Below are 21,864 nucleotides of genomic sequence, written 5' to 3' on the forward strand. Positions count from 1 at the left end.
CAAATAATTATATCACTGACAACAGTGTCCGGCCAGGATATTGTCATTTAAAATGTGGAGTTGCAGCCCTCAACTGATGTTTATGTTGTCATGTTTTGTATTGGCCACCAGTTGTGTGATTGCAGTACCAGTTTTGGCCACAATCCTACATACTGTTCCTTTAATGGTCCTGCTTGATTATATATTATATTTATATTTATGCATTTGGCAGATGCTTTTATCTAAAGCGATATATTGTGCATTACAAGGTAGACAGTGTTTTAACAGTATGTGTGTTCCCTGGGTTGATACCCATGAACTTTTGCGCTGCAAACACAATGCTCTACCACTGCGCTACACTTACAAATATCACAAATATATTTGTGTTGAGCAGAACAAAAAAAAATCCAAATTTGTAACAACTTTTGGTTGAGTAAATGAAAACAGAATTTTCATTTTTGGCAAAACTATCCTTTTAAAGCAACACTATGTAGTTTCCATGTAAAAATGACTTACAGCTCCCCCATGTGGTTGAAAAGCGCAACAGTGCCTGGTATCAGACACTCTTCTGCAGGCAGGGGGAGGGGCGGGGCTGTGTGCTCTACCCTCCACCGCCACTTTCAGAGTGTGCTTGTAGCAGCTAGGAGGCTGCTCAGGTTGCAGCAACAGTACAATTTGTCCAGTTAAAAGTTGTTCTATCACTGAAATAATTTTAGAGACATTATTTAAAGGTTGAAAAACTACATAGTGTTGCTTTAATATACAGTTGGCTTGAAAGCTGCATACAGGCAGCGGTACAACACAACTACAGATCAAGTGTAGTGTTACTGTATGTAGTGCTTTCTGTCAGTTTCCAGTCAACCCATCCTGTTAGCGCAGAAGCAATGTCCATACCAAACTTCACTTCCCAAGTTTCTTCAAAGCCACTGTAGCCAGCCTGGGCCACAACAAGGGTCCAAAGGGATGGAGGTAGCCAGAGCCTTACAGACCGAGTCCCTCCACTAACATGACCAGACGGAAACACAGGGCGAGGAAACCAGTACCCAACAGATCTCCCAGTGCAGTGAGGTATGGGATGGAGAAGTTATCCGGGTCCAGTCCTTTCCTCCACATTAAACGCACAATTAAGTCAGCTGTATAAATAAGGATCCCGACCTGTGAGGAAAAAACAAGATTTTTGTTACATGCATATTGTAGGTTATATTTGACCCTGACTGTGAAATCCAAGCTTAAGTCTCATAATGTAATAAGATAAGGAGCATTAACGTTTGATTTCACTCACTGATTTCACTTTAACTTCAATCTTTGACATGACCGATCTTAGTCAATATTAAAGATATCAAGATTAGATTTCTACAAAATGTTAATTTTTACGTAGAAAACAGTAAATCACACTTACTTTTCACAGGAAATGTCACAAAGTCATCACCACGAGTCTCTATTTTGAGACTATGTGACTCACTCTATAGGACTTTTTTTAGGTACATTTTTAGGTAACATGTAACCTCATGTCCAGTCATTATTAGGGTAATATAAATTATTAGATTAGATTAGGATTACATTAGGAGTATTATTTAATTAGATTAGAATAGGATTAGATTAGACTTTATTATTGTCATTATTTTTTTAGACTCAATTATTGTGCAGAGTACAGAGCCCATGAAATGGAGTTAGCATCTAACCCGACGTGCAAATATCAATATTTAAATTTAGTCTTTCAGCAGATACTTTTATTCAAAGCGATTTAAAAAAGTAAAAAAAACAACAGGGTGATTTGTCAATATGTATATTAGGAACTCAGATGCAAAAGCCGCTAAATGCCACCTCCGTCAAAAATGAGAAAATGGATAGTTGACAAATGTTTTTTGGTATTTATTACACATGTATGTGGCAGTCACATGGATCACAGCGCACCCTAATGCGTAGTTCAGTTTCTTCATTTTTACATTCTTACTTTTATTATTTGCAATGCTTCTACTTGCACTTTTAGTAATTTTGCGACCGTTTACTATGTCTTGTCCAAAAAGAAGTGGATTTTTTTTTTAAAGCGGAGGTTTTTGCCATAAAAGCTTATATGCACTTAAAGGGTTTTGCAGCTAAAGTAAAATTTGTTAAATTACAATGAACTGACAAAAGTGACATTTGTGAAAATAAGGCATTTCAATAACTGACTAATAACATTTTCATTGGCATTAAAGTGAAATGACTAAACCTAAACATACAGTAAGACTCTGATAAAAATGCTTATTTACAACATGTCAGACGCACTTAGATGGTTTTGCATCTGAACTCATCATATAAATGAATATAAATATGTCTGTATATACAATAAAGATCTTTATGGAGTGCAAAGCAGAAAGTTGCTCAATGCAAATGTATATGTACAGTGCACAATGCAGGGTTCAAAGTACAAAAAGTGTAAATACAGAAGGTACATTATACAGAGTAATGTATGTATACTTATGGAGATAAGTATTGGACAGTAAAGACAAAACTGCTATGTTTGCTATGGAGACAAAAAATTGTAAGACGAATGAGGCAAAAGTACAGAATGTTACATTTTAATAAAGGGGTCATAGTGTCAAATTTAGATTTTTTTTTTCATGTTTAAGTGCTATAATTGGGTCATATATCAACCTAGAAAACATGAAAAAGAACAACCTAGTAACTTTGTTTTTGTAAACCATTCTCTGCAAGCATGTGAAAAATTAGGACATTCAGATTTTGCCTGTTTTGTGTGGTAGTTAGCAAGTCTAATTACAAATATAGCTGCAAGCAGCAGGGTTCAAGCGTTTTTAGGACCTTGACACCCAGTATGAATTATTTAAACCAACCCGCATGTCTATGTGATGTTTTTTGGCTGCTTGTAAGTTTGAATATAAACTAGCCAACATTTCTATACAACATTTAGACTTGAAGATATAACCACTTGGAATTTTGTTATAGTGCTACCTAGTGGTCAAATTTTTTTCCATGTGACTATCATAAATTATAGCCATATAATATAAATAAAGTAAATGTGGCCCCGCCCTTTTGAACTTTTGGGCGTAGAGTTGCGACTGTTGTCTAAAGACTATTTCAGCACTGAACTGGTTCCGATCGGCTGAAAAGCCTAGGACTAGATCGCAAAAGTATGTTTCAAAAATAATGGTGAATATCTAACAAACGATTCGACAGAGACAATTGGTTCTTGAGGAAAAGTTGTTCAGAATAAGGAGATCTATTAAATGATATGAGGATCTTGTTTATATCTAAAACGCTGCATAACACACAATTACTTTTTTTCATACTCTGCACAGACCTTCAGGGCCAAGAGTCAAACAGCCTCCATTTACCCTGTCTAATAGCTGCTTGTTCTTAATTGGCCGATGGCTTTAAGCTATGCGAAAGTCCCTTTAGACATTATTAGTACCCTAGACCAAGAGCACACGTGCCAAGTTTCATCAAGTCGATCGGTCCAAGATTTCTGTACTTATAGCCCTTCAAAGTTGAGGTGGTGTTATATCGTCAACTTGTGGCCAAGCGGTGCAATATTTTGCACATGACCCCAGATTGGCCTTACCGTTTGGTCTGCACTAGGGATGGGCATTCGATTAAATTTTTTTAGTTGATTGTCGGGAGAATTAACGATCGACTATCGATTAATCATTAATATTTTTATAATAAAAAAAAATTATTTAACTTTTATAATTCAAAAATGTTGAATACAAAAATACAGCATGTTTTCCTCCATGAGACCTTTATTACAAGATCAACTTGTGGCAAACAGTTAAACTACATTTAGTTAGACAAACGGAACATGCGCTTGAATATGCGGTGCTCTAAAGCAGTGGAACCTGCAGCTGCGAGCCGCATTCTTAAAAAGAGACCTCATTTGTTCCAAAAAATCATGACCTCTTCATGATTCTTTTTTTGCAATCAAAACGGAAGGTCACAGATAACAGAGTATGGTGTCAAATATTGCACCCTGGTGGTAAAATGTTGAATTGCTGCCACACAGTGAAATTCATTTAATTGCTTCAAGACACACGCTACGCTAGGCAACGCAACCTGCATTAGATTAAAAAAAAGTATTCGATTAATCAATAACAAATTAACGTAATCGACTAAATTCTTAACGATCAATTATCGATCGTCGATTAATCATGCCCATCCCTAGTCTGCACAATCAGTTTTACGCCAGAATAATAATAATAATAATAAAATCTGAACAAATACAATAGGGACTCAGCACTTCGAGCTTGAACCCCTAATAACACCGCCCCTTAATCTGCACAATCCAACCACGGTACTGCCATTTAGTGCAGAGAGAACAAGAAAAAATTATTGACAGCACAAATTCAATTTCAATTTCAACAAACCACCATCACTCCGATCAGTGTTTGCATTTCATCAGCTCATTTGCATTTAAAAGGACACACTCAAAAACTGCACATTTTTGTTCTCACCTACAAAGTGGCAATTTTACCATGCTATAATAAATTATCCGTGGGGTTTTTTGTGCTAAAACTTCACATATGCACTCTGGGGACACTAAAGACTTATTTTACATCTTTTTAAAAAATTGCATAATATGACCCCTTTAGCATTCTTCAATAAATGCATGCTTTACCAACCAAGACCAACAACCTTTCATCCTGACAGATGCGTGTTGTCACCAAATGCAAGACTCAGAAGCCATAGATCAGACTGGGACTACACATTCTCTGTTTTTCACGTGTCAACAATAAATGCATCAAGACACAGCTCATCACTTAACTTCAATATGCTCACATTAGATAGAAGTGTTCAAAACTAAACGTGTTGCTCCATTTAGTTGGTTAATTGTGCATGTTAAAAATAAAATTTGACATTCTGTACTTTTTTTCTCCTGCAGAGATTAAAGTTGGAGCTAAACTCTGCCCTTCAGGATCGAATTTGTGCACCCCTGGCTTAGACATTTCTTGACTGTACAGCAAAAAGAGCAATGTTGCCTTTATTGTCCTAATACTTATGGAGGGCACTATATATTAAGTTAAACAGAAGCACCAATAACATTCTTACCTGAAGCAGGGCAGCAATCAGGTAACAGCAGATAAATACAGGAGTGATGGCAGTGTGACCTCCTTGAAGCATATTAATGGCAAAGAGAAATAAGAGATGACCAGGCACCACCAGCAAAAACAGCACCCGGGCTGATTTAGAGTTTACTCCTGAAGACAAGAGACACAAAAGAACCTTAATATTCAATCATCTTAAAATGATTAAAAATCCATTTAAATGCCTAAGTGAGATGGGAGTGAGATGATTCAGATTTAGTTTCACCGTGACCTCACCTGAGGAGCAAAATGTGACGCAGGGGTTTGGCCAGTGCTGTCTCATCTTATAGGGCAAAACTCCAGGTATGCTCCAGAAATGAAGATAGGTGGAAATTCGACTGGCTTGGATGGCCACCAGATTTCCTCCTACACCTAAAAATAAAGAGGAAAGAATTTTATATCCCTCCAAGTCTCACATTTCCTTTGAAAACAAACAGAAGCGTGCATGTGCCCGGGGCAAGTATGCACGCTGATTTAAATATGCATTTTTCACCACCATTAGAGTATTAAGTGCACAATAAATAGCTTTTCCACATTTAAACTTGAGCTCCTAACGCTGCCTGACAGCCTCCAGGGAATGTGACAGCAGGAAAGCATTCCTCCATGTGAATATCCAAACCAATTAATAAAGTATTGAATGAGTCTTCCTGAATCACAGATACCTAATGTTCCCCATTAAGGGTTGTTTGTAGCAGGATCCAGCTGGAAAATTTGTCAGACGGGCGCCAGATTCTACGGATAAGAGGTCAGTTTTCCTTGCTGCAAGATCATGGTTAGATTATGTCACACAATACTAGGTTAGCTGTTACAAAGTCTATACCCAATGGGATGAGTGCACATCTGCGGTAGGGTAGAAAGTTTAGGACCAATAGGGGACATCTAAACCAGATTGCTAAGGATGACAAATCTTCTCTAGTGATATTTTATCAAAAACCAAACAAATTCAACCCCCTGACAGTCTCAGCTGGCTTTTCAGCTTGGCCGTTTAAACTCCCATCAAAATATTTAAGGTCTTTCTTGCATAATAAAAATACGCAAACAGATCGAATGCCCTGATTAATTGTGACAATTTGGAATGAAACTGGTTTTATTTTGGCAGTCTGGTCGCTTTATCCACAACTAATGTAAACCAAGACTGGGAGATGAGATTCGTTCTGCTGAGATGAGGGAATAGGAGAAAAAAATAAGCCTTAAATGACCAAACTTGTTATTCAGGCTCATTTTTATTCAGAACTGCCTCGTATGAGAATATGTCACCTATCAAGAATAACTCATATAGATGTGAAAAGAAAGAGAATTTTTAATATAATATGTAAAAAGGTATTAATGTGTGCACTCACCATTAATAACAGGTGTGAAGACCGCCATTCCCTCGAAGTTCGGATCGCTCACAGTCTTATCAAGAATGAGACCACCGAAGCTTTATTTGAAAAGATTAAACAGACATAAGTCATGGACATTCTGTGTTCCTGTAGCTCAACAAGAGCACTGTGTTAGCAACACAAAGCATGTGGGTTCATTCTTAAAGAACACACATAATGATGAAAAACACCTTTAAAGGGAACATATGACATTGCTAATGGTGCATTCACACCAGACGCAGAAGAGGCGGCAAGCGCGAGTGATTTACATGTTAAATAAATGCAAAGACACAAATAGGCATCATGGGGCGCTGTAAGCGTGGAATTAAAGGCACATTCCACTTTTTTTGAAAATATATTCATTTTCCAGCTCCCCTTAAGTTAAACATTTGATTCTTGAACTATTGAATCCATTCAGCTGATCTCCGGGTCTGGCGCTACCACTTTTAGCATAGCTTAGCATAATCCACTGAATTAGACCATCAGCATCACGCCAAAAAACAACCAAAGAGTTTCAATATTTGTCTGTAGTTACATCGTGTACTAAGAATGACAGAAAATTAAAAGCTGCAATCCTCTAGGCAGACACGGCTAGGAACTACACTCTTAAACTGGCGTAATAATCAAGGACTTTGCTGATGTAACATGGCTGCAGCAGGCGTAGTGATATTACGCAGCAGCCGTAAATAGTCCCCTTGTTTACTTACAATAGCAGGGGACTATTTTCTGGCAGAAAAACAAAACAACAATGGAGGACAATCATCATCGCTATACAAGACATCTTCATTCTTTTAGGGGAATTAAAAGGATCTTGTTTGAAAGAGTGAGGAGGTTGAACAATCAGGTAAGTTTAATTTGAGCTATATTAGCCCCTCCCATGATGCGAATTTATGGATGAATGTCTCTGCGAATGAAGGGAGTAAATCAAAATGTTCAAGCATTTTGACGCCTCTTCCGCTTCTGGTGTGAAAGCACAATTAAAAGAACATTATTTTGTGTATTTGGTGTAATGCAGGCGGTTTAAGATTCAAAAAACACATTATTTTCAACATACAGCACACATTAAAGGTCTTCTAAAGTCCAAATAAATAAACCCGACCTGAAAAATGACCCAAATCACCTTTTACCTTTTAACTGATGTGCATACATTTTTTAAGAAAGACCTGACAAACTCGAGAAAATTAGACCTGAGTCCAACCTGACCCAGTGTTTTTTTAACCCTACTGGACCTGAATGCAAACAGCACAGAAAGTCAGTCAGAAAGAAACCATGTTGGCCTCTCATCCAATTCGGCCCGTTGCTCCATTTTTTTCCGTTGTTATCTGGTGACGACACTAAGGTAATCGCTAAAATTTGCATTTAAAATTGATTGACAGGTCTGTCTCAACAAAAATTAACCTTCCGCCATTCACACGATGAGGGGTTGGAAAAGAACTCGATGCACACACGCGAGATAGTTCGGTCTTCTCGAGTCCGTTCGGCAAAAACACATTCATTTAAAAAAAACAGAGACCTGATGTTACTAATATTATACCCCACCTGTGTCCAAGGCACACATGAAACTTTTATACTCAAACCCGCTCGGGTCTTGGGTCCGACCTAGGCTTGCCGCGATAGTCGGTTAAACGGTGATAACCGGTGCTTCAGCCTCTCACCGGTTAGAACACTTGCCCACCGCGACACCGTCTTTCACCGTTGTTTTGATATTTTCGTGTAATTAAATCTTTTAGTTTCGTTAGAGAGAGCAAACACTAAGAACTGAATGTGTCTGCATTCAGCGGAGCTGAACGCGCGTCACGTCACAGAGCAGCAGGTGTCAGGTTTCATTTATTTCTGTCAGTGTGCAGGCAAGCTGACAGACCAGACGATGGCAGAAGCCGCGTGCTTACTCGTATTTGTTATAATATACATATATGATGTTAAATATAAGCGAGATCGTTTTGTTGTTGTGTTTTTCATCAAGAAAAATAATAAACCCAACATTCAAGCAGCGCTTTATGGAGAAGTAGCCGGTTGCTCTGCTTGGGACTGGTGGGTTCTGTGAGAATTACCTGCGCACATTGACTCAAGCACTTAATTAAACCAGCTGTTGCACTCGCATTGCACGCAAATTCATACGCGATTTAACGCAGCTTACGCAAGCACTACATTAAAACAGTTGCGTGATTCAAAAGTGAAAGTAAAATGTGCACGTCTGCATGCGCATTTATAAGCCCCTCCCACCCGGTGATACCGGGATCACCGGGTTTGTGACGCGCCGATTAACCGGTGGGAAAATTCTGTCACCGCGGCAACCCTAGTCCGACCACGGGTTTAAGATCTAAGTGAAGTCATCTAACATACATTATTGTTGCTCCTCTATGCCCCACCTTTTTACAAAGCTCTTTGTTTTGAAAAGGCAACAATACTACAGTAAGAATATAAGTTACGCCTTCCTTTTTAGCGTATAAATTTGAAAGATGTAATGCAAATCTTCTTACGCAGTGACGTAGATATGTTGGGGGGGGGTGTTTGAATAAGGTATGTTAGGAAGGCGTGGATGAGCATTGGGTTTGATACTTTAATCTTTGCGACTTTGTGGATCTTCTATACTCACAAACAGCTTTTAACACTCCAAAGACAAAGGAAAACATAAAATGACATCATAATGCACTGCAGTTTGGTTTGTATAAAGCGCCTGTCAAATGTGTAAATGTAAACATTGCTATTTTAGGCCTAGACATCTTAATTAAAAAAAAAATGACTGAATACTAACAGAATACCATTTGTAATTATATTTATTTTGACATATGAATGAGAAAGTGTGTCTTAATATCTGTATTTGTACCTGCTGATGGACATGGCCACTATAACAGGCTGCCAGCCGGATTTCAGGATCTCTTTGATCTGTGGACTTCGTCTAGCGATGATCACCCACAGTGGGATGAGCAGAAGAAAAAATCCACACACCAATGGGGACAAATACCAGACATCTACACAAACACAAATGATTTCTATCACACAGATGCCAGGATTACAAACTGACAAATACATCATTTAAGGTTTTATTCTGTATTATGTAAGTAACTCTGGAATGTTGGGAATTCAATAGCATCTATCTATCTGTCTGTCTGTCTGTCTGTCTGTCTGTCTGTCTGTCTGTCTGTCTGTCTGTCTGTCTGTCTGTCTGTCTGTCTGTCTGTCTGTATAGATCAAAGTCTGTGGAGTTCAAATATAATATTTTAGTGCAATGCTGCTGCCCTCTTCTGTTGCCTTGATGTAAAAACTGTGACATTTTCAACTTTTAAGATATAGCCCTGTGTACTAGGTGATAAATAAGAATAAATTTAGTGCTACATCAAAATCTGTATCTAAAACAGTTCTGGCACTAGTTTGTACATTGGTATACTTAAAACCAAATTAAATAAACATACAACCACGTAACTTACCACTTCTAGACATTATAAATGCATTAGCTATTTTAGCACTCTCATCTAAAAGTAACAGTCATTGGGTTACATAACAGTCCAGATGAGTTCATAAGCAGATGGTTTCTCATCTTTGTATTGAAACAGTGTGTTGCTCACCCCAGCCAGCAGACTGAGTGTGATGAGATCACCCAGACTCGCTGCTATCGGAGTGGCCACATTATCAGGGTTGATGCCCACCTTCCTGGAACCAATGATCACACCAATCATCACCAGACCTGAAGATAAAGACCAAGACCAGAAGAGCTATTATTAGTGTCTCCTGGGGCTCATATTACACAGACATAGAAAGACAATAGCATTATCCAGGATGGTCCTGATTTTTGCCAGGCATTTAAATGTTTTGAAACAATTATTTTAAAATGTAAGCACATTGAAAATAGTCGGGGTTTTAAAGTATTACACAACTTGATTCTGATTGGTTAGTCTGTAATTTCCCAATAACAGCCTGTTCTGGGTATTGTGAATCATCTTAAGCTTTTATCCCTTAGATATATGTCTTTATGCCGTATTTAAATATTGCATACACCATTTTGCTTTGCACAACTGTTACATGTAGATTGTAATAAAGGGTAGACTTGCTTTTATTACTTGGGATTTGACTGGACTGTTCAAACTGAACTGTCTGTGATATTATTGGCTAACATAATTTTTTTCTTGCACACATGGCATTTTTATGTCATGGGCTTAGTTATTTCAAAAGCAGAAAAAAATATTATATTTCAACAAAAAAAATGATGTACTCACACAATAAGACTGGGACCATTTATTATAAAAGTAAAGATTTCAGCTGTAAGCTACTATATAAAGACACCAGACCTAAAGAAAGCGCAGCCACAAACGCAGTGGTGACGCTGCTGGCACAAAGCACAGCTGCCTGGTCCAGCTCTACACCTCCTCTGGACACAGCACCCATTGCCACAGCCGCCAGAGCTGCCAGAAATCCCACAACAGTGGCCTGAACCTGTGTGAAAAAAACACCACATCCACAATCTGAATTTAACCAACTCATCACGACCTCCTTCACTCATCATTCCATGCTGATTAAAATTGAATTTTATACTCATTGATATTCAAGACACTGAGGAGCTCCTCAGCACGAAGTCACGCTTTCATTATTCTACATTTTATTCATGTTTAAAAATATTTATTCATGTTTGTAATGTCTTTATATTTGTTGTATTTATATTTGATAGGTGATTCATACCAAATAATCTCAAACTTCAAAAACGATAGTTTCTTTCTTGTTTTGCACTACAATATGTTAACATTTTAAGCATAAACTTGTTTTATAAATTGTATTTTGTTTTAGGAATAAGTTTACTGAAAAAAAAAATATTGAGTAAGAAAATTATTTTGTTAACACTTAATAGAGTTGTATTTGTTAACATTAGTTAATGCATTAGCTAATAGGAACTAACAATGAACAATACATATTTTACAATACAAACGATACATTTTAAAAAATCAATATTTGTTACTGTTAGCATTACTTAACTAAGAAAATAAATGCTGAAAACTATATTGCTCATTGTTAGTTTATGTTTATAACTAATGTAACAAATACAACCTTATTAAGTGTTACTTGTTTTTTTGGTATAATGTTGGGTTAAACAGCCTTACGCTGGGTTCACACAGCCGCGTTTGAGTCGTCAAATTCGCGTCTCTTTAACATTTTGAGTTTACTTGTTTCATTAGCGCATGAAAGCCTCGCGTGAAATTCTAGTCATCGAGACATTCACGCAGAAATTTGCATCATGGGAGGGGCTTCTGCGACTCCGCTCGCTTTCTGTAATCCTGTCACTACTAGAGCAAGCTCCTAATTGGTTAACGCGACGCGTTTTTCCGCCAAAGTTCACATTTTTCAACTCGCACGTTTCCCGCGGCAACGCTCAATTTGCGGCATTCGCATGAACTAAACGCGCGTTTGAGGCGTCAAATTCGCATCTACCACGTCTAGTTTGCCGCTTAACATTTTGAGTTTACTCGCTTCATTAGCGCATGAAAGCCGCGCGTGAAATTCTAGTCATTGAGACATTCACGCTGAAATTTGCATCATGGGAGGGGCTTCTGCGACTCCGCTCGCTTTCTGTAATCACGTCACTACTAGACAAGCTCCTGATTGGTTAACGCGGCGCGTTTTTCCGCCAAAGTTCAAATTTTTTAACTCGTGCGTTTCCCATGATAACGCTCAATTTGCGGCATTCTCATGAACTTAACGCGCGAATGAGGCGGAATTGTGTCTAACGCGCTGCGTTAAATGCCTCATTCGCGCCGCAAGACCTCCATAGGCGCGTCAACGCATCTTCACATTGACTTAACATTGAAATCACTCGCGCTTGACGCCTCTACCGCGGCTGGGGTGAACGGAGCATTAGGTCTATAACTTTGTTACTCATACCCACCTGAATAAGGGCAAGATTACAGGTAACCATTATCCATTTCTGTTTTGGGTCATCCATTTGCCCAGTGTTTGCCTGAAGGAAAAAAACAATGACCAATTTTAATATAATCTCATCTTAAAGGAAAACATCACTGTTTTTTTTTCAATATTTTACTATGTTCTTACCTCAACTTAGACAAATTAATACATACCTATCTTTTGTTATAGTTACACAAGTAAGTATGGTGGCACAAAATAAAACATGGCAATTTTTTAAGCGGATAAAAAATGAAAACTATACTGTACGCAGAAGAGCACTTAGTTTGCAGCACTTTGACCTTTGGCGCAGTAATATTGACGAAAGTTTGTGCAAAAAAGGAGGTTCTTAGGAGTGATGATGTTACTGCGCGGTCAAAGCGCTTAAAAAAAATCACGTTTTATTTTGTGCCACCATACTTACTCGTGTAACTACTCGTGTAACAGTCTTTAAATAGGAAAAAACATGGATGTGTTTGGTGGCTTCCAAATTCATCCCTGTTTGGATCCTAAAGAATAAATGGGGCTAGGCTAAATGCTAACATATTCACAACGCGCTGTACAAAGATTAAGTGCCCGCATTGAAAAAGATAGTTATTTATTAATTAGTCTAAGGCGAGGTTGGAACATAGTAAAATGTATACATACTGTAAAGCAGTGGTTTTCAAACTAGGAGGTGCGAGATGTTGTCGGCAGGGGGGCTCAGTTTTATAAAATTTAATAAAAGACATTAATTTATCGTAAATTCTGCACCTCAGAAAAAAAGGCTACTAACCAACAGCACTACATTGTATCATGTACAATGTTTGAGATTGTTTTGTGTCATATCGTTTTTTTTTGGGGGGGGGCATCCCCCAAAAAAAGTAAAAAGTTTGAGAACCACTGCTGTACAGTAATGCATATATTGCGTTTATTTTTTACATACAGCAGTAGAGAGACGAGATGCGAGAGTCATCTCCAGGTTTCCCTTCAGCCCGACAAGAGCAGGTACCAGTATGAAGACTTCTGTGATCACCTTAAACACATCCCAATGCTGAAACACACAGATAAAAAGACAACATTTAGATAGACGGCTTAAAACTTTATATTGTGTTGCTTCTCACCCATACCGAGGTTGACCTGTTACTAGTACTGAATTTGTGAAATAAACATTTAAAAGAAATGTCATTAAGCAACTCTGCCAAAAAACATTTGGTTGTTTTGAAGGGATAGAGGAACAGCTTGAGTTAGTATCTGGCTCCAAAATGACTGTGTTCCTCCCAAACATATGATTTTACTACAAAACACCATCAGCAGAGCCAATCTTATGAAAAATGGCTCATGGTTTACTCCAAACTCAAAATTGGATTTGCCAAAATGCACTGCATTTGCAACACATCACCCTTACATTTATCCATTTGGCAGATGCTTTTTAATCCATGTATTCAAATAATACATCAATATGGGTGTTCCTTGGATTGAACCCATGGCCTTTGCATTGCTAATACACAGCGCTCTATTCAATGAGCCACAGAAACATCATTGATCATTTATTCCCTCACAAACATAGCCAAAGAAATACACACATATATTTTCCAGGAGGTCATGACAGACATCTGGCATCACAGTCAACTGAGTGACGTCTAAATGACGTCTGGACATCAATTGAGCTCTTAACTATCAGATGAAAACCCCACAAGAGTACAGATTAAATCGGGATGTCAGTAACTCTCTTTAGTCATGAGAAAAATCCTAAATCTTGCTGAAAAATGAATGGCTTTTTGATGTTGTCCCATATTTAGTACGTGTCAGTGTATGAGCTAAGCACTCTCTTCACTCGAGCAGCTAAAAATAACCGTAATTTTTAAATGAACAGATAAGAGACCGGTGCCATCCAGACAGGGTCTGGTATTTTTACCAGCTGAAAAACACCGGTCACACGTGGCACAGGCTGCTGCTTACAGGGTTGGGGTCACAACACAACTCTGTCCTTGGAACTCACCCATTATTTTTAGATCTATTTTAGCCTTTTAGAAACATGAGCCATTTTACTTTCTCCAACACCCATTGGAGTTCAATTAATAAACATAGTCCATGCCAACTACTGTACACAGTAGTTCCCACTTCCCACACCTTAGTTAACTTAAAATTCAAGGACCTATCAAGGACTTTCCAGGTCCAATACCCTCAAGGACTAAATGTGAGGACACATTTCAAGTAAGAGCAAGGTTACATCATGTTACCTTTTAAGATACATTGTTACAGTTCCCTTTCGATGGAACTCGCGCTACGTCATTGCGGTGACACTTTTGGGACGCCTCCAGGGGTAAGTGCGTCTGAATGTGTATATCAAATTCAACCAATGGTGAGGCAGGGTGACGCAGGAGTCAAGAAGTATATCGCTATCTGAAATATTGCCAAAGACGGCATTACAGGGACGCAGGAAGTATGGCAAGGGAGACACATCGTCTCGTTCTCTTCTCAGAGAACAACAGTACATATGCAACCCTAGATGTTTTCATATGTTAAACACAACTATGCAAAAAAGCAACCCTCAGTGGTTGTGGGTTCAAATCTAGGGTATACACTATGTAGGGTAAGTCCCTATGAATAAAGCATCTGCCAATTGGATAAAAGAGACCTAAATTAAAAGACTTTACAGTGTGATATTTTATGATATTTAAATCAAAACACCACAGTATTATCATGATCTTATACTAGGCATGCCACAAAACTTAGTTAAAACTAGTAAGAGAACCAAGGCTTGTTTGAAACACTCATACTTGAACTTTGTCCATGACGATACCGGCCGCCACCATTCCCAATCCTCCCAGAAGGTACGGCAGTATGACCTGTGCCGTGATGATGTACGAGCTCTCCGGCAGGAAGCCGTGAGGCGTGCGTGTGAGTTTGCAGGTGAAACCTCTGAGCTTCTTCCCATGATAACAGAGCTCCAGTTCTAACTGTGTGACCACCATCTCTCCGCTACCAACGACCGCAAACGTACGTAGATTTCTCGGAGGTGCCCCCGGGTTCCTGAGAGCTTTTAACACCCACTTGAGTGCCTGGAGGTTGCTTTCAGAAGTTTAAAAGAACATAAAAACAACATAAAGTAACAAAGGTTGAAGAAAAATACTGGAAGTCCTTGAGATTGAACGATAAAGCAAGTTAGTAATCTCCCAAATCAGCTGATGAACGTAAGTGGTCTTCATTCAAGTTCTTCAAGATGTAGATTTTTTGATCAATGCCACGTGGCTTCTGAAAAGTTAAATTGTGCCCAGCACAAAATTGTACTCCTTCGGCTATGAGAAACAGAGATAAGTAATTCAAAACATGAAGCATTTGATGTGCGCTTCCCAAGCAACCTCTTTCTGCTCTCCCCAGTTGTTGGAACCTCCATGTACATAGGACCCAGATCTCCAGAATGTGTTTGGTGTCTCCGGTTCTCCACGGGCAAACAATCAAGCGATCTTGAAAAGCCACTTCATCACCCGGCCTAGTCAAACAGGTCCAAAATATGACAGAAACACATGTTGAAGGAGTTTTTGTCACTTCCTCCTGTAGGCAGTGTTCTTAATCTCTCTTCTAACTTCCTCCTGTAGGCAGTTCTCTTAATCTCTCTTCTAACTTCCTCCTGTAGGCAGTCCTCTTAACCTCTTTTCTCTAGCGTTAGAGGTTAGAGAATAAGAGGGCAGCCGTCTGACCCTTGATTCTTGTCTATAATGTCCTGCGTCTGTCCCCATACTATCTTCCGCTCTTCCTCTCTGCCTGTAATGTATCACTGAACTCCAGACGAGTGGTGAAGGCAGAGATAGATCGTGAGAGAGAACAAGTGTGTGTATGAGAAACAAAGACAGACTGAGAGCGGCGTTATCTGATTATTCACCAGCGTAATGGTTGACAGTACGTAGAGAGCGAGATGCATGATTCAGCTAAAGAAACCAATCGATCGTGAGCAACACGATGACGCAGCAAATCTAACCCACATCACCACTGTGATCTCAATGGATTTCCAAATTGACCGTCTGAACTGTTTTTAGAATGTAGGTAAGTATTTTTTCCTGTGGCTCAAAAGACAGAGCATTGCATTAGCAGGGCAAAAGAACATGGGATTGATTCTAGGGAATAAACATGCACTTTTGATTACCTCATATAAAAGCGTATGCCAGATGCATACATGTAAATAAATGAAGTGCATTTGCAATTTGCTACATCGGCCACATGCTGTAAATCCTGCATAACAGTCTCAAAGTGACAATCACATTAAAATCCTCTAAAGTTCAGTCAATTTCAGGTGGATTTCTATTTGAACATACATTATTACTTTTGTTGTAAAAATTAAGGCTGTCAATAGATTAATAACTTTTTTTTCACTTTCAGTACCTTTTAAAATAAATGAAACATCATGTATATGAAAAGTTTGGTTCCAAAACGCAATAAATCCATTTTGACTAATTTCGGTAAAAATGTGTTTTCTATAACAAGAAAGTGATAAGATGAAAACCACTATTTTCTGTTACAAATTTTCACATAGCATCTTTAGGTTATAATAACATTAAAAATTCAAATCCATAATTTGATTTTCAAAGATTTATTATAAAAACTGATTATTTTTTCCGCAAAATGCTATCAATTGAATCAATATATAAATGTGCATTCATCTTTGCCATGTTATTATCATTTATTACACGGCTCTCTGGAATGCTTGATTCTGATTGGTCAGTTGAGACATTTGCAGGTTTGTTCTTTTCAAATAATAACCGCTCCAAAATAATAACGCATAGCCGGTACAACTTGTGTTTTAAATCCCTCCGCGCCAACAAAGATTACTGTTTGGCGCCATCTTGTGACAAACACTGGACAACCACAATTAAAAATTTTGACATTCATTTTAACATGTACGGAAAAATCAAAACATTTAAACAGTGGAGTGGATAGAAGAAAGAACAACGACAAGACACAGAGAGCGAGACTGAATTTGACAAAATAGAGCATGACAGCTACGAAGCCAACACACAAAAAATACAGAATGGGCATTAAAACTTCTCAAAGACAGGCTAAAAGAGAAAAAATGGAGACAGACAAGTATGAAGCAGAGGATCTTAATAAGATATTACGATCATTTTATGCATCTGTGCAAAGTTTCGCGGAAGGATAAAAATTTTAATTTAAAACAAATATGCCAATAAAATGTTTCAAATTCATATTCATGAAGGCAGAGGCAAACTCCGCTTCTTGTGGGAGGGGCAAGTGCTATGCGGTTGTCTGTTTGCAAGATGACTGATTGTTGTGCATTATATCGAGAGAGTTATCAGTTTGTATTTGGTAACCTTACTATAGGGGAAAAATGAACAGCGCGGGTCTATAAACGTCAAGTGACTCAAAAGTGAAGTGTGTATTACAACTTACCAGGTTGCCCAATGTTCCCCCAAGAGTTCCCCCACAGAAAACCACCACAGGTTTATCAATACCATCAAAAGTATTATTTTGCTTTTGTTTGTGTGTTGATTACGAACTACAAAGTAGATGAGGAAAACTATGATTTTGTGTGTATTCAAAGCGCCGTCATTAATGTTTACAATGTGTGGAATGGTGCGCTGTGATTTGTTGAGTGGATTTATTGCATTCTGGAAAGAAGGAGGACTGGTGTTTATCGCATTTTGGAAAAAAGGAGAAAAGATGACAGAATAACACGGGGGATATCGAATTTTGCGTAAAATGAAGAACTTACTTTTTAATACTGACCTGATACAATACTGATTTTGGTGGTAACTATACTTTTTTTTTAAATGTCGTTAATTGCATTTTGGAACCAAACTCTTCATGTAGACCTGTATCTATATATGTATATTTTCAAAAACTTCCCAGGGCCATGAATTTCCCCCCCAGATTCACAAACTTTCAAGGATTTCAAGGACCCATGGGAACCCTGAAGATAGGATGAATCAGGTTTTTTGTTTGAAAGCAGTGTTTGTTCTTCCATTTGATATATTGTATGTTTATATATTTAAAGAAGAACTTTTTTGGCAGGCATTTAAATTTTGTGAAAATCATAAAAAATGCTGGAAAGGAAAGAGTTAACAATTGGTCTTTTTTCTGGAAGGCGGGACTAGAACAACAATATTGACCGTTGCCATCTCCCATCCATTCATCCAGTAACAATAACAGTGATGCATCTTGTCAACATTAAATATCTTTGGTACAGCATAGGTCTGAAGCAAAAGTATAAATCAGCCTTAAAAATGTAAAACTGTAAAAAAGTGCAATATAAATTTGATTTGATTTGCTAAACTGCAGCATACATCTTAAGTTATCTTTGATGATCAATAAATTGCTTTGATTTGCAAGATCACTTGACAACTTCCAAAATAACGCTTCATGATTAGAGTACTTCCACACTTTCCTTGAAAATTATCTCATTAATTTAACTTAAAGTCTGTGTTACTAACTGCGGGCCATAAATACCATCTTACTCAACAGTCCACGATTAACAATTAACAGCTACATTAGCTGCCATAGATCCAGTCAGGCATTTATAACTGCATTGAAATGGCACCAGGAACAAACAGTAACAACCATTATAACAGTTTTAGAAATGTTTACATTTGACCAGGCACTTTGTGTCTAGTTATTTGTTTAGTCAGGATGGATAGCTCAATAAGTAAAGCACCGTGTTAGCAGTGCCAAAGGTAATGGGTTTGATTCTTAGGGGACACACATAATGATTAAACATATAGCTTGAATGTACTTTAAGCTGCTTTGGATAAAAGCGTCTGTAAAAAGCATTAATGTGAAATGTATACAACAACCTAAATCATCAGTTCAAGTCACATTTGCTTTGGTTTGATGATAACCATGTTTGGTCAACCGTTATGCTCTTCAGTGGCTTTTAAATACAAATACAATTTAGTTATGCAAATGGGATCATTGTAATACAAAGAAAACAAAAAGTTTATGTAAAAAAATATATATATTTATAAAGCAGGCCACAAACTCGAGCGTTGTCTTACCTGCACGCTGTCCAGTACCATGCCAGCCATCACCATCCCCATCCCAGCCAGCAGGTAGGGGAACATCACCTGCAGACAGATAGAGGTGCCAGACTCCTCATCTATTTTAGCCTGGGTCGTTTTGGGCTTTTCCACAAGCTTCTTAGGTGGTGTGGCAGGAGGGGGTAAGAGCAGGTCATTTTGCCCATCGACACTGTTTGTCCGATCTAGGCCACCCTGTCCCTTTCCTTTGCCTTTCTTGGACTTCTTGCGCCCTCCTCCTTTCCTTTGTCGAACTTCGTCCCCGGGCATGGTGGAGTCTCCGTTCCACCGCCTCTGAACAACAGAGAGTCAAACACAGTTTGAGAAGCAATACAGGCACAGCCAGAAAAGAAACTAATTTCATTTATTCCGGAACATAAAGACCCTGAAAATTATAAATGGTTTTATTATAGTAAAATATGGTAATCTTGTTTTTTGTGGTAGATTGCTTAACATTTGTATTACCACGGTTTTACTACAAAAATTATGATTATACTATGGTTCCTCTAGAGGGTGTAAACAATAGTAAATTTGTGGTTACTACGGTTTTACTACAAATACCTAAACTATGGGTAGTGAGACAATAATAAATTTGTGTTTACTGTGGGTTTACTATAAATACCTACACTATGGGTACTTTAAGGTAGATTTGTGGTTTACAATGGTTTTAATGCAAATAGTTAAACTATGGTTAGTGTAGTTAAAACCAAGCTAATTTCCATAAGGGCAGACATAAGCAACCTTCAAAACAGATGTTTTTCATTGTCTGTTAAAGTATTAACCACAATAATGTTTTACGATGTTTAATCTGAATGGTTTGCGATAACTTGATTTCTTATAACGATTGCTAATGATGGATGGATGACACGTTGCCATGGTAATCCAAAGTCGTACGTTCAATCTCAGACATTTTACTGATGAATGCTTAAATAAATAAAATAGTGTATGTATGTAATAGTGTATGTCATGCAAATCATATAAGGAATGCTAAGTAAATGCTGATTGTAAGTTAATTATAGGTTACACGGTATGCAATCATACTGCCGCGAGCTGCAAATCAACAAAAAGAAAGTCACGTGAAAAAAAGCCTACCGTCTTAATTTAGACGTTCGTTCGCGTTTATATTCATCATATTACATTAGGCATCGCCATCGATGTCAGCATCCTTCATTGTAAACACCTAAGCCCACTACTACAGAATGCTTCACTTCCTAGATTAGGAGGCGAATCTTCCAATCAAATTACGGAGAAAGCTTGCCTCATGAATAGTAATTACCACGTGACCGGACGCGCTTGGAAGGTTACGAATCAACAACCGGATCACTAAATTAATATTCATGAGCTGAACGATTTTGTGCAGTCATTTTGTAGCGAACGAAACAAAATATAACATTTATGTATGATTACAAAAATGCATACTATTTCGAAAAATCTTACGAATTTAACATCTATTTAAAGATTGGTTTGTTGTACTGGTCTTGTTGTAAGTGACATTTTACTATGTTTTAAATAATAAAATGAAAATCCATAATAAAAAATACATTTAAAAATATTAAAAAATACTAACAATTACAGTATGTCCTCAGCAATTTCTACTTTTACTTCTAGTGCAAATAAATGTTAAACATGCAGGTTAATACTATTATACCAAGCACTTGTCCATGCATTTAACTTCCAAAGGTCAAGAAAAGTTGCATATTAGGCTGGCAACTTAAAAATGAATGAATGAATGAATGAATAATTTCTGGGGAGATTACATACAATAAACCCAAATCCAGCTATCCGTACTACAAGTGCAGTGTACTATGTCATGCAGATCTAACATAGATCTTACCAACAACAGTGTCGTAGAGCGAAGGAAAGATCAGCTTAAACCGAATAAATCTTGAAGACACCGAGAATAACCACCTAAGTTTGGATTGGAGGAGTCACAGATGGGGGACGGCCTTGAAGAGTGTCTTAAATTTCATCCTGTTGGCAGTTTACAACACTCCCCTCCTGTCTGACCTCATCTGCCATTGAGCTGATGGTGTTGACAGGGAAACCCACCACTCCATATACCCTTCAAAGAACATCCAGGTAAACCCTTTCCGTACACATATCACAGTCACTTTACTACAAGTCAGTCTGAAATGACATTCTTTGCACCTAATTTGGTAGTGTAATTATGCAAATATGTTAAAGGGCACAGCATTTGAGGACTGGCCGGGTACGTATTTTTGTCGTTTCATCACACACAAGCATGGTTTATGTTTTTTAAAGATTAGAAAAATATTTTCCTTCTGAAAAATCCAGCTTAGACCAACCTAAGCTGGTAGCTGGTTTTAGCTGGTTAAGGGTGACACTAGCTGGTTTAAGATGGTTCTCCCGGCCTGGCAAAGCTGGTCAAGCTGGTGAGTCAGCTGTTCTCCCAGCCTGACCAGCTATACCAGCTTAAAAAGTGACCAAAACACTGCTAGACCATCTTAAAAAGTGACCAAATCGCAGCCAGACCATCTTAAGTGACCTAAACGCAGCTAGACCATCTTAAAAAGTTACCAAAACGCAGCT

The 21,864-nt window shown here is 38.0% G+C and overlaps 1 protein-coding gene across 1 annotated transcript; it reads right to left on the bottom strand.

Annotated features, from left to right (window-relative positions):
* Positions 1–452: 452 nt before the first annotated feature.
* On the bottom strand, positions 453–21,304 carry LOC129430612 (solute carrier family 41 member 1). Its single transcript, XM_073875468.1, has 11 exons — positions 21,149–21,304; positions 19,294–19,608; positions 13,230–13,337; positions 12,291–12,362; positions 10,705–10,849; positions 9,954–10,103; positions 9,246–9,387; positions 6,398–6,477; positions 5,295–5,429; positions 5,023–5,171; positions 453–1,134 (listed from the first exon to the last, which is right to left on the bottom strand). The coding sequence occupies exons 2-11, from the start codon at positions 19,582–19,584 to the stop codon at positions 961–963; spliced, it is 1,446 nt and encodes a 481-aa protein (XP_073731569.1). The 5' UTR covers positions 19,585–19,608; positions 21,149–21,304; the 3' UTR covers positions 453–960.
* Between the last annotated feature and the right edge of the window lie 560 nt (positions 21,305–21,864).

This window comes from Misgurnus anguillicaudatus, chromosome 13 (genome assembly GCF_027580225.2).
Source record: "Misgurnus anguillicaudatus chromosome 13, ASM2758022v2, whole genome shotgun sequence".
In the NCBI taxonomy this organism is placed as follows: Eukaryota; Metazoa; Chordata; class Actinopteri; order Cypriniformes; family Cobitidae; genus Misgurnus; species Misgurnus anguillicaudatus.

Coding starts and splice junctions, on each gene's coding strand:
- LOC129430612 (XM_073875468.1), bottom strand. CDS start 19,584: ATGCCCGGGGACGAAGTTCGACAAAGGAAAGGAGGAGGGCGCAAGAAG. Junction 10,104..10,704: donor TGTGGCTGCGCTTTCTTTAG/GTCTGGTGTCTT, acceptor CTTTATCTTCAG/GTCTGGTGATGATTGGTGTG. Junction 6,478..9,245: donor GTGGCCATGTCCATCAGCAG/GTACAAATACAG, acceptor TTTCAAATAAAG/CTTCGGTGGTCTCATTCTTG.